The sequence below is a fragment of the Haliotis rubra genome, unplaced genomic scaffold (assembly GCF_003918875.1).
Source record: "Haliotis rubra isolate DU_JTF1 unplaced genomic scaffold, ASM391887v1 Scf758, whole genome shotgun sequence".
NCBI classification, from domain to species: Eukaryota; Metazoa; Mollusca; class Gastropoda; order Lepetellida; family Haliotidae; genus Haliotis; species Haliotis rubra.
The window spans coordinates 229,822-245,196 of NW_025767477.1; the positions used below are offsets into that span (position 1 = coordinate 229,822).

At 47.1% G+C, this 15,375-nt stretch overlaps 1 protein-coding gene across 6 annotated transcripts in view; it reads left to right on the top strand.

Moving 5' to 3' along the window:
* Positions 1 to 15,375, top strand: part of LOC124260266 (protein prune homolog 2-like) — a 57,246-nt gene that overhangs the window by 2,888 nt on the left and 38,983 nt on the right. For 5 of the 6 annotated variants that reach the window (XR_006894043.1, XM_046694522.1, XM_046694521.1 and 2 more), the window contains exon 2: positions 5,177 to 5,267. Coding sequence is in view for 5 of the 6 variants with exons in the window: in XM_046694522.1 (XP_046550478.1) it covers positions 5,177 to 5,267 (91 nt within the window). In the remaining variant the exon portion in view is untranslated. Of the gene's footprint in view, positions 1 to 1,558; positions 1,688 to 5,176; positions 5,268 to 15,375 lie in introns of those variants that run through there. The other variant, XM_046694525.1, reaches the window with a different exon arrangement.

Here is a 15,375-nt window from a genome sequence, read left to right on the forward strand (position 1 = left end):
TCCCTGCGCAGCATATAAGTTAATCACAGTTGCATGTTTAGTTTGTCTGTATGCATCAGTATGTTTACACTGTCCACAAGTGATAGTTCAGTTCATTGAAATGTTAATGTTTATTAGTTCCTCGTTGGCTAAGGTTGGCTTCTGTCAGGTCTCATATTGTTAAAATGGGCAGAATTATCCAAAAACAGCCAGCAAATTGTCTGACAAAGTGTGTAATATTGTAACTACACTAATGCCTAAGGATGGACATTATCCACATATTACCAGTGGATGATATCCTACCTAATCTGTATACTAATGTAAACCTCAGTGGCTTTTCACCACATCAGAATAGCATAGTCCACTTGTAGGAATGACCAAGTATTGATGTGCCTTGTATTCATTTGTTGAGGAGAGGACAGTAGCGTAAATATGTAAACACTTGTCAGATTGCTGATGGAGGCTGTAAAGTGAGCACAATGATGAAGTGCGCTGTTTAAGTAGCAGTCTTGTGCTCTGAACTTCCTGTAGTGCTGTAAGTGAGGTAATCCATTATTGTTTGTTAAGGTTGGTAAAGGAATATCATCAGGCTGAAGCAAATTTCTCTTTACCTATTTAGACCGTAACACTATTTTCTAGGGCATTGTCATTTGCAGAGGCTCTCCATTCCTCATGAAACAGTTAATGGCAGATGGCAGTTGTCAGGCAAATGATAATACCCTGATAAATAGTCTTCCTCTTACAGTGGATAGTGGTCAGTCTGAGACTGATTGAAACAAGCTGGACATATATGGATGGAGGTTGATTTGTAAACTTGTCAAATACAGAATTAATACATCAAGGAGCCAAATTATTAAGCATGAAGTAGACAGTGGGAGTCACTATAGTAACTGAGGCTTTTCACATTCACAAAATGGCTATAACACATTCACACAGGGGACATTGTGGAGCGGTGTATAGCACAGTAGACCAGACAGCTGCTCTTTAATGTCAGCAGTTGAGTCAGTCAAGTATTTGTAGATTTGTAAAAGCTTTGATTTCTATTACAAGCTTGCAATATAGATTTGACTGTCCTTAAAAGCGAGTGTTTTACACAAAAGGTTTTGTACCAGGCAACCTGCAAATATTTAAATACATTTTATACAATATGTGTTTTATGCCACTTTCTAACATATGTGAGAATGTAGTGTAAAACCTGCTTTTAGTGTCAGGGACTCTGTGGTTATGTATAGATAACATTATTTGACACTGAGTGGCTTTACAACACAAACGGGATGCAATGTTTTGAACGAGTAATGTGTGTGAACCTTCAAAGTTGCACAGGTCCACTGCTTGGCACGGAGAGCAGCCTAGTCCCGCAGTCTCACGGCTACTGGCAGATACAGGAGTATTGATCTCTGCTAATTTCAGCTCTCTTCCATGAATGTTGAACAGAGACTGCCAAGTTGTGCTGGAATTCATTCAAGTCTAACTCTCAATCAATATGGTCACTGACAATGGATCAGCACCAGGAGATACCACGACTTGACTGCCAAGATATGTACTCTAAGCCAGCCAATCAGAGCCATTGATACAAACCTGTGTATATATGATTATATACCAATGACACTGAGATGTTTCAAGCTTACGAAGCCACCTAGATGTGTGTAATCCTGTGCATTAGGTGCTTGTAGTTGCTGGTAGTAAGATGAAGATTGAGAATGTCCAGGTGAGAGGGGTACCTGCATGTTTCCTGTCTCTAGCACACGGATAGGGCCTGCGGTAGATGATGACCACAACAGAGGAAGGGTTTGGGTACCTTGAGGGTAGATCTATGTTTTTTATATCATCTTTGTGGGTGCTGCCACCCTCTCCATAGGGCTGAGTATGTTGGAAGTCCGATGTCAATGCCCATGTGCATTTCATGGAGATATCCCAATAGATTTGTGTTCACTTCAACAGGAGTTGATGTATGTAAAACTGTTGGAGATACTGTCTCTCAAATATACATCAAGTTATACTTTTTATCGGTAGTAAATTTGTCCATTGATGCCAAGCCACCTTTTATTCCATGTTTTAAAATGTGACACATTGTCATGATAAACGAGATTTCATGGAAAATGGCTGAGGTAAAAAACTCAGTATGTGGTGTGTCTAATAGAGTGTAGTACTGTCTAGCACACACTGCCCATTGACAAATAACACTGTACTGATTACACTGTGGGAAATGTTATGTTTGCACATGTGGCAGGGTGGTGGTTTTAACTCTGAGTTATAACCACTTAAGTGCCTCAGTTACACCCCCCACCCCCTTCCCCCAGCCCAGTCTGTATGCTATATAGAGAAGGCTGACGTTCAACTGCAGCAGACAAGAACAGCATATAGTGAAAACAACATGAAATGATGATGATGGATGACAATGTATATATACTACCCATCAAAAGTTTAAACTCACTTAAAGCACTCATTATATGTTATGTATATATATGTGGTTACATCGAAGATGAATTTCTCCACTAACTTGAGGGAACCAACTGCAAACCTTATGCAGATAAATTAAACGAGGATCATGCATCAAACTGCTGAAAAGCATGTGCAAATATCGTGCATGTGAACAGCTGAGTTTGGGTGTAAAGTTTTGTTAAGAATTCACCAATTTTCACTGAGTTTCATCATTTATTGAACTCATGACAATAATCTTTTCAACGTTACGAATTTGCTTTACAATAGATCAGTTCATGTGGAAACAGTACTTTTAAACAGCATGGAATATTTTGCATAATCTAGTTTTGAACAGTTGACTGAAGTAAGTGGCTACATTTACACTAGTGAGTCTAAACTTTTGGTGGGTAGTATATGTATGTTGTATGTCAGCCAACTAACTTCTAAAATTATATTGCACACTTATATTTTCTGCATGAACTCTAATGGAGGGAGGGTTAGTTGTTTTACCTTTCATACTGCTTTAAGATGTGCTGCTGTAACATGTGCTCCTGTAACACTTGCTGCTGTAACATATGCTGCCGTAACATGTGCTGCTGTAAGTGTAAGACATGTGCTCCTGTAACACTTGCTGCTGTAACACATGTTGCTGTAACACGTGTTGCTGTAACACTTGCCGCTGTAACACATGTTGCTGTAACATGTGCTGCTGTAACACTTGCTGCTGTAAGACATGCTGCTGTAACACTTGCTGCTGTAAGACATGCTGCTGTAACACTTGCTGTAACACATGTTGCTGTAACATGTGCTGCTGTAACACTTGCTGTAAGACATGCTGCTGTAACATGTGCTGCTGTAACACTTGCTGCTGTAACACATGTTGCTGTAACATTGCTGCTGTAACACTGTGCTGCTGTAACATGTGCTGCTGTAACATGTGCTGCTGTAAGTGTAAGACATGAGCTCCTGTAACACTTGCTGCTGTAACATGTGGTACTGTAACATGTGCTGCTGTAACACATGTTGCTGTAACGTGCTGCTGTAACACATGCTGCTGTAACACATGCTGCTGTAACATGTGCTCCTGTGCCACGTGCTGCTGCAAGACATGCAGCTGTAACACGTGCTCCTGTAACACCTGCTGCTGTAACGCATGCTGCTGTAATACTTGCTGCTGTAACACTTGCTGCTGTTACACATGCTGCTGTAACATGTGCTCCTGTAACACGTGCTGCTGCAAGACATGCTGCTGTAACACGTGCTCCTGTAACACTTGCTGCTGTAACGCATGCTGCTGTAACACTTGCTGCTGTAACACGTGCTGCTGTAACATGTGCTGCTGTAACACGTGCTGCTGTAACATGTGGTGCTGTAACATGTGCTGCTGTAACATGCTGCTGTAACACTTGCTGCTGTAACACATGCTGCTGTAACATGTGCTGCTGTAACACATGCTGCTGTAACATGTGCTGCTGTAACACATGCTGCTGTAACACGTGCTGCTGTAACACATGCTGCTGCAACACTTGCTGCTGTAACATGCTGCTGTAACACATGCTGCTGTAACACATGCTGCTGTAACATGTGCTGCTGTAACACATGCTGCTGTAACACATGCTGCTGTAAGACATGCTGCTGTAACACTTGCTTCTGCAACATGTGCTGCTGTAACATGTGCTGCTGTAAGTGTAAGACATGTGCTCCTGTAACACTTGCTGCTGTAACACATGTTGCTGTAACATGTGCTGCTGTAACACTTGCTGTAACATGTGCTGCTGTAACACTTGCTGCTGTAACACATACTGCTGTAACACTTGCTGCTGTAACTCTGCAGTAACACATGCTGTATGCTGCCCGGAATTGTCCTATTGAAAGACCAGGTCTTTGAATGGCATTTAGAAGTGATACACATAAAGAAGAGAGCTTTTGTGGATGTCAAGTCTTTATTATGAGGAACACAAAGGTTCAGTGTTTCTGCTTACTCCTTCATTGGATACTCCGAATCGTTGTGTTCCTCATTATATATAGAAGTTGACATCCATAAAAACTCTCTTCCCTGTTAAAAGATGACATCAGCATCACAATAGTTTGAGTGTTGTCTTGGCTGCTGCAGACGTGATACCTCAGAATAAGCGTTCTTAAAACTTTGAATCACAAAATGTAAAAGTATATACATAATTTATCATCCGAGACTGTGTTCCACAGGAGAAAATTTGCTTGTGTGAGATCAGATGATATCTCCTAGGGGATATCGTTTTGAGAGTAGATTTTGCACAATGCCCTGACAATGCTATGACGTCATGAACTTGATGACGTCACAATGCTATGACATCGCTGCACTGCAAGTCTAATGGCAGTACGTGTTCAGAGATGTACATTTTTCATTGAAAGCTAACGAAGAGTGATTTTTTTATGATAAATAGAATCTCACCCTCGTGTGTTCTGATATCAAATATATCAACACTTGTTGATAAAAGTAAAAATATCCTTGGCAAGCCTCAGATATTTCTTACGTTATCAACTCATGGTGATATATTTGATATCAAAAGACACTCGGGTGAGATTCTCTATGTATGCCTATAAGGTAGTGCTGTGCAAGAACCTTCTGTTACTGTAACATATTCTCTTTTCAACCTTTGTTTCTTATCTTTATAATCTTTTACTGGTATACTACTTGTGAGTCTTATTGCCCTGTTTGTGATATTTCCAAGACCTCTAGTAGATAGGGCTATGTTAAATTAGCCACTGTTTTATGGTTATAATGTGTTTTATCCAGGAGAAGATGAAAGGGGTGGAGCTGAAGGATGAGTGGCAAGATGATGGATTCCCTGGCATGTTGGCAGAGGGAAGTGCCACACAAGATAAAGGTAACACACCTTGTAACTGATAAAGATAACACATATATGGTAAGTGATAAAGATAACACATATATGGTAAGCGATAAGGGTAATGGTAACTCATAAAGGTAAATTTATGATGAAGGTAACACTTAGTCACTCATCAGGTAACACATGTCATAACTGATAAAGGTAACATGTGGTAACTTATAATTACCAGCGCCTTGAGCATGCACTAGTGCGTGGATATGTGCACTATATAAATATCCTATAATAATAATAAAGTAACTTATAATTCTGAAATTAGACCACCTTAACATGTAGGACACAGAATACACCACTTTCTCTCATGTCACACACACACACACACACACACACACTCATACATCCACCCGTCTATTACACATACACACAGATTCACCCATCAATCACTCATACACACACATAGATCCACCCATCTATCACACTTACACATGGATCCATCGATCTATCACACATACATACAGATCTGCCCATCTATCGCTCATACACACATATAGATCCACCCATCTATCACACATACACACAGATCCACCCATCTATCACACATACACATAGATCCACCCATCTATCATTCATACACATAGATCCACCCATCTATCACATACACATAGATCCACCCATCTATCACACATACACATAGATCCACCCATCTATCACACATACACATAGATCCACCCATCTATCACTCATACACACATAGATCCACCCATCTATCACTCATACACATAGATCCACCCATCTATCACTCATACACACATAGATCCACCCATCTATCACACATACACATAGATCCACCCATCTATCACTCATACACATATAGATCCACCCATCTATCACTCATACACACACATAGATCCACCCATCTATCACACATACACATAGATCCACCCATCACTATACACATAGACACCCATCTATCACACACATATAGATCCACCCATCTATCACACATACACATAGATCCACCCATCTATCACACACATACACATAGATCCACCCCCATCTATCACTCCATCCACACACACACACCCATCATCCACCCATCTATCACTCATACACATAGATCCAACCATCTATCACTCATACACATAGATCCACCCATCTATCACTCATACACATAGATCCACCCATCTATCACTCATATACATAGATCCACCCATCTATCACTCATACAGATAGATCCACCCATCTATCACTCATACACACACATAGATCCACCCATCTATCACATACACACACATAGATCCACCCATCTATCACACATACACATAGATCCACCCATCTATCACTCATATACACACATAGATCCATCCATCTATCTCTCATACACACAGATCCACCCATCTATCACTCATACACATAGATCCACCCATCTATCACTCATACATATAGATCCACCCATCTATCACTCATACACACAGATCCATCCATCTATCACACATACACACAGATCCACCCATCTATCACTCATACATATAGATCCACCCCTCTGTCACTCATACACACAGATGCACTCATCTATCACTCATACACATAGATCCACCCATCTATCACACATACACATAGATACACCCATTTATCACTCATACACACAGATCCACCCCTCTATCACTCATACACAGATCCACCCATCTATCACACATACACATAGATCCACCCATCTATCACACATACACACAGATCCACCCCTCTATCACTCATACACACAGATCCACCCATCTATCACACATACACATAGATCCACCCATCTATAACTCATACAGATAGATCCACCCATCTATCACTCATACACACACATAGATCCATCCATCTATCACTCATGCACACACATAGATCCATCCATCTATCACTTATACACACACATAGATCCACCCATCTATCACACATGCACACACATAGATCCACCTATCTATCACACATAGACACAGATCTGCCCATCTATCACTCATACACATAGATCCACCAATCTATCACTCATACAGATAGATCCACCCATCTATCACTCATACAGATAGATACACCCATCTATCACTCATACACACACATAGATCCATCCATCTATCACATACACACACATAGATCCACCCATCTATCACACATACACACATAGATCCACCCATCTATCACTCATACACATAGATCCACCCATCTATCACTCATACACATAGATCCACCCATCTATCACTCATACACATAGATCCACCCATCTATCACTCATACACATAGATCCAACCATCTATCACTCATATACATAGATCCACCCATTTATCACTCATACAGATAGATCCACCCATCTATCACTCATACACACACATAGATCCATCCATTTATCACTTAAACACACACATAGATCCACCCATCTATCACACATACACATAGATCCACCCATCTATCACTCCATATACACACATAGATCCATCCATCTATCACTTATAACACACATAGATCCACCCATCTATCACACATACACATAGATCCACCCATCTATCACACATACACATAGATCCACCCATCTATCACTATCATACACATAGATCCACCCATCTATCACTCATACACATAGATCCAACCATCTATCACATAATCATACACATAGATCCACCCATCTATCACATACATACACATAGATCCACCCATCTATCACACATACACATAGATCCACCCATCTATCACTCATACACATAGATCCACCCATCTATCACTCATACACATAGATCCACCCATCTATCACACATACACATAGATCCACCCATCTATCACTTACATACACACACAGATCCACCCATCTATCACTCATACACACATAGATCCACCCATCTATCACACATACACATAGATCCACCCATCTATCACTCATACACATAGATCCACCCATCTATCACTCATATACACACACAGATCCACCCATCTATCACTCATACACACACATAGATCCACCCATCTATCACTCATACACATAGATCCACCCATCTATCACACATACACATAGATCCACCCATCTATCACACATACACATAGATCCACCCATCTATCCACCCATCTATACACATACACATAGATCCATTTATCTATCACTATACACACATAGATAGATCCATCTATCACTTATACACACATAGATCCACCCATCTATCACACATCTATCACACATACACACACATAGATCCACCCATCTATCACACATACACATAGATCCACCCATCTATCACTCATACACACAGATCCACCCATCTATCACTCATACACATAGATCCACCCATCTATCAGTCATACACATAGATCCACCCATCTATCACTCATACACACACATAGATCCATCCATTTGCCGTCCATCCGCCGTCCATTATCTGGATCCATCCACTCATGCTGGATCGGCTATCCTTCCGTCCGCCATCTATCCGGTCCGTTCCGCAGATCCGTCCTCGTACCGGTCCGCTGGATCCGATCCATGCTGGATCACCATAGATCCACCCGCATGCCGTCCGTTATCCGCCGTCCATGGGTCCGTATTTATCTGGATCCATCCGCTGGATCCATCCGCATGGGTCCGTCTGGGTCCACTCCGCTGGATCCATGTCTCGATCCGCCTGGATCCGTCCATCCTCCACCGTCTGTCGCTGGATCCACCCTCTTGTCGCTGGGTCATCCTCCGCCGTCCATCCGCCGCCGGTTATCCGCATACGGATCCACCTCCGCCGCCGGGTCCGGTCCACCTCCGTCCGCCGTCCGTGCGGGCCGTCCACCCTCCATCCGCCGCCGTCCATCCATCCGCCGGTCCACTCCGCATGCCGTCCGCATAGATCCGCTGGGTCGTTATCTATCCATCCATCCGCCGCCAGGTCCGCCGTCTACCGTCGTCCACCGTCTGTCCGCCGCCGGGTCCACTCCGCAGATCCAGCCATCCATAGATCCGGCTTCCTCCATTTGTCCGTAGTTCCATGGATCCGTCGTATCCGTAGATCCGCCGTGTGTCCGCCGGGATCCGCATGCCGTCCATCCATTTATCCGTAGATCCATCCATACCAGATCCACCATCCACGCCGTCCGTATCACTCCGCCGCCGTCCATCTATCCACTCCGCCTTAGATCAGCCATCTATCCACTCCGTAGATCCAGCCATCCATCCACTCCGCCCTGGGTCGTTCCACCATCCGCCGTCCATCCTCCACTTTCCGCATGGGTCAGCCATCCACTCCGGGCTCGTTCCACCATCTTTATCCACGCCGTCCACCATCCATACCATCTATCCGCATAGATCCATAGATCCGTATTATCCGCCGCCGGGATCCACCGTCACCATCCACTGGATCCGGCTTCGGTCGATCCGTAGATCCACCATCCGCCGCCGTCCATCCTCCGCATACCAGATCCGTATTTATCCGCACCGGGATCCATCCACCGTCATGGGTCGGGTTATATCCGGTCGGCCTGGATCCATATCCATCCTCCACTCGTAGGTCCATCCTCCGCCGTTATCCTGGGTCGGATCCACTCCATATTCCATCCATCCATGCCGTCCATTCCGTATCCACGCCGTGGGTCCATCCATTTATCCACTCATGCCGTCCATCCATCCGCCGCATGGGATCCATCCGCATACCGTCCATCCGCCGTAGATCCACCATCCTCCGCATACAACAGATCCATCCACTCACATGGGTCACCATCCATCGGTCCGTTCCACATGGATCGGACCGTCAACGCTCATGCATGGATCCGTCCGTTTATCATGGATCCGCCGTATCCATACGTGGGATCCGCCATCCTCCATACCACATAGATCCATCCATCTATCCACCCCTTCATCCACCATCCACCATATTCCGTCCACCATCCACCATCTATCCACTCCTCCGTGTTTCCATTATATCCAGTCCTTTCCGTCCACCATCCACCACTGAATCCATCCTTCCGTCCACCATTGAGTCCACCACTCCTCCACTCCTTCGTCCACCATCCACCATCCCTCCACCGTCCATCCATCTATCCACATTTCCATCTATCCACCACGTAGATCCATCCATTTATCCACTCCATATAGATCCATCCACATACCTTCCGTCCCCATCCACATACATAGGTCCACCATGTATCCTTTTCATTTCCAGATCCCCCATCTATGAATCCATTCATCTATCCACTCCTTCGTCCACCATCTATCCAGTCATTCCATAGATCCAACCATCTATCCATACAGATCTCCACTCCATAGTCCATCGATCCACTACGTCCACCATCCATATTTTCACTGGGTCCACCATCTATCCACTCATAAGATCCATTTCATTTATCCATAGATCCATCCACTGGGTCCACCATCTATCCACTCCTTTTCAGATCCAATATTTATCCATAGATCCACCCATCCTCCACATACCTGGGTCCACCATCTATCCTTGGGTCGGGCAGTGTCAGTCCTTCATTTCAGATCCACCATCCGTCCATCTATCCACTCCTTCCACATAGATCCACCATCCTCCTTAGATCCACCCATCCTCCTTTCATGGGTCGTCCACCATCCACTCCATAGATCCGTCCATCTTATCCACTGGGTCAATGTATCCATGCGGTAGATCCATCCATTTTATCCACTCATGGTCGTCCATCTATCCATGGGTCCATATCCACGCAGATCCACCATCCTCCTTCAGATCCACTCCACGCCGGGTCCACCCGTCTATCGGTCATTCCATGGATCAGCCATCCATCCATTTATCCATGGAATCCACCATGCTCCGCCGTAGATCCACCATCCTCCATGTCCATCCATCTCCGCCGTCCATACCGGGTCCATATCCACGTGCCGTCCACCATCCACTGTCCGCCTGGATCCACCCACTCGTAGATCCACTCATCCGCAGATCCGCGTCAGTTACGCCGCCGTCCACCCATCCGCCAGATCCATCTATCCGCCGCCGTCCATCCGCCGCCGTCCGCATCCGCATACCTGCGTGGATCCACCGTTATTCAGATCACCATCCATACCGCCGCATATGCCGATCCACAAGGATCCTCCATCCACTGGGTCCATCCGCCGCATAGATCCATCTGTCCGCCGTCCATCTGTCCGCCGCATAGATCCATATCCATCCACTCCATGCCATATCCGCATACCGGATCCGCATCTATCCGCATGGATCAGATGGATCCGCGTCATGGATCCACCATCCTCCGCTGGATCCATCCACTGGATCCATTCCGTCCACCCGTCCACCAATCTTTCTTCCACCATCCACCGTCAATCCATGGATCCAGCCATCCATGCCGTCCATCTATCCGCATACCTGGATCCACCATCCATACCGCCAGATCCATCCGCCTGGATCCGTCTATCCGCCACAAGATCCATACACTGGATCTGGCCATTTCCTTAGATCAGCCATCTATCCACTCATGCAAATAGATCCATCCATATGCACTCACCGGATCCACCGGTCATCCGCATCCACTCCATCCACTCCGCTGGATCATCCATCTGGATCACCATCTTCCACCCGTTATCCGCCGTACAGGTCCGTCTATCCATGCCGTCCGCATACAGATCCTGTTTGTCTATCCGCATGCCGCGCGGATCGGCCACCGTCTATCCGCCGCATCCATTTATCCGCTGGGTTATCTGTCCGCTGGTCATCCTCCGCCGTAGATCCGTCTATCATCATACCGGGTGGGTCCATATGGATCCACCCGTCTATCCGCCGTCCATAGATCCACCATCTTTCCGTCCACCGTACAGATCCACCGCCGTGGATCCGCCGTACCGGGTCCGCCGCCGGATCCGCCTGGATCCATGGATCCATCTATCCGCATGTCGATCCGTCCGCTGGATCCACTTGTCTATGGATCCAGCCGTCTGTCCGCCGCATGGATCCTGGATCCGCATACCACGGATCCACCGGTCATATATGCCGTCTGTCACTCACTCAGGATCCTCCGTCTGTCCATATGGATCGTCCATCCTCCGCATATCCGCCATCTGTCCATGCACACCGGATCCGCCCTCTATCCCACTCCTTTCATATCTCCACCATCCACCAAGATCCCCCATCTATCCACTCCTTCCGTCCACCATCCACTCCATACCGTCCATCCACTGTCCGTCCATCCATCCACTACATCCACCATTTATCCACTTCATCCACAGGCCACTTCCGTCCATGTCCTTCCACTCCCACTATCATTCCACCATATCTCCGTCCACCATCCTCCGTCCACCATCCACTCATACTATCCACCCTCCACCATAGATCCACATCTATCCACTCCTCCATCCACTCCTTATAAGATCCACCATCCCTCCACTCCTGGGCTAGATCCACCATCTCCACATACACGTCCACCATCTATCCACCTTCCGTCCACCCTCCACCACATAGATCCACCATCTTTTCCACACATACAGGTCACCATCTATCCACATACACACAGATCCACCATCAATTTTTCACATGGAATCCACCATCTATCCACATAAGATCCACCATCTATCCACATACAGATCCTTATCCATACATGGGATCCACCATCTATCCACACATACATAGATCCAGTCATCCTGTGCCACACAGATCCACCATCCTCCACTCCTTCCATACCTCACAGATCCACCCAATCTATCCACATACCATCCATCCACTCCATACAGGATCCTCCATCCTCCACTCTTCTGGATCATCCATCTATCCACATGTCCATCCTCCACAGGGTCCATCCACTCGTTGTCCACGTCTATCCACATGTCCACCATCACTCATGCAGTCGTCCATGCCTGGGCTGGGATCACCGTTCTCGTGCCATCCGCTGGGCTGGGTCCTTGTCGTCCATGGGTCCATGTTGTCCTCCATCCACTCCATGCATGCTGGGTCCATCCTCCACTCCGCCTGGGCTGGGTCCATCCGCCTGGGCTGGGTCCACCATCCGCCGTCCACCATCCTCCACTCCGCCTTGTCCGCAATCTATCCATATGCCGGATCCATGGGTCCGCTCGTTAGATCCATCCTCCATCCATCCGGGTCCACTCCGCCTTCCTCGTTCGATCCATCCACTCCATTCCGCCGTTATCGGTCCATCCATCCATAGATCCGTCTATCCGCCGCATGGATCCGCCGTTTTCGCCTGGATCCACCATCTATCCATGCCACGGGTCCACCCCTCCGTGTCCACCATCTGGCTCATGTTCCTGGGTCCATCTATCCGCCGTCCATCCACTCCGCCGCATAGATCCGCATACAGATCCTTGTCCATCCATATGGGATCATCCACCCGTTATCCATGCCATCCACCGTTTATCCACTCATCCATGCCGCCGTCCATCCTTATCCTCCATATCCACTCGATCCGGTCATCCATCCACTCCGCCGCCGTTATCCTTCCTGTCTTGTCCTCCGCCGTCGTCCGTCATGGGATCCGCCGTCCTCCATGGGATCCACCGTATCACTCGTTCCGCCGTCCGCATCCATCCATCCATAGATCCATCCACTCCGCCGCCGGATCCATATCGATCCGGCCATCCTCCATTCATGGATCCACTATCCTCATTCCGGGTCCGTATCCGGTCGCCGCTGGATCCATCCGTTATCCGCATGCCGTCCATCCGCCGTCCACCGTCTTTCCGCGTGGGATCCACCATCCTCCACTGGGTCCGCTGGATCCGCATGTGTCTCCGCTCCGCTGGGTCCATGGGTCCGCTGGGTCCGGTCTGTCCGCATACAGGGTCCGCTGGATCCGTCTATCCATATCCGCATGCCTGATGTCCATAGATCCATCCTCCATTTCATATGTCCATCCACTCCATAGGGTCGTCCACTCCTTCCATCCACTCCGCGCCGGGTCCGCCGTATTATCCATATGCCGTTATCCTTCCGCATACGCGGTCCGCATAGATCCGCTCCGTCATCCATCCGCCGCCGTCCACCATCCTCCACTCCGCCGGTCCGCTGGATCAGCCATCCATCCGCATTCCGCCGTCCACCGTCTGTCGGTCGTGATCCATCCGTCGCCTGGGTCCGCTGGATCCACCGTCTTTCCACTCGTGGATCCACCCGTATCCGCTCATATACGGATCCATCTATCCGCATACCAGATCCACCCTCTGTCCTCGTACCGTATCTCCACCCATCTACCGGCTCACTTGGCTCCAGATCCCCATCTATCACTCCTTTTGCATGGATCCACCGTCTATCCACTCATGCACACACATGGGATCCGCACCATCTATCGCTCATACCACTGGATCCCTATTATATCCGCGCTCATGCACCGGTCCACCCATCTATCCGCATGCATGGATCGTCCGCCGGATCTATCATCATGGAACAGGATCCATATCTATCCGCTCGTACCTGATCGATGTCCATCTATCCATGGATCCACGTCTGTCGCTCCGTACGTATCGTCCATCCACTCATACTTATAAGATCCCACCATCCATCACTGATACAAGATGAATCCACCATCCACATGAATCCACCATCCACCTTCCGTCCACCCATCCACATGCACATAGATCCACCATCTTTCCACCTTCGTCCACCATCTATCCACCTGAATCCACCATCCAATTCCACCATCTATCCACATAGATCCACCATCCACAAGACCACCATCTATCCTTCAGATCCACCATCCTCCTTTTCGTCCACCATCTATTTTCATACAGATCCACCATCCACTCATACCACTGAATCCATCTATCACTCCTTCATTCGGTCCATTCATCTACCTGCTCATACAGATCCACCATCCCTCCACTTTCATATACACTCACAAGATCCACCAATCTATCCACATACCACGTTCACCATCCTCCACTCCTTCATCCATCCTCCACTCATGCGCTCGGTCCACCATGCATCAGATCCTTCCGGCTATGGATCCACCATAGATCCACACATATACACAGATCCATGCATCTATCCACTCCTTAGATCCACCATCTATCCACTCCATGCCACTACATGGGTCCACCCTGTCTACTCACTACTGGACTGGGATCCATCCATCCACTCATGCCGTCCATCCATCCACTGGGATCCTTCACATACGTGGAATCCGTCCATTCCTTCCGTCCACTCATATGGGTCCATGTATCCACTCCTCC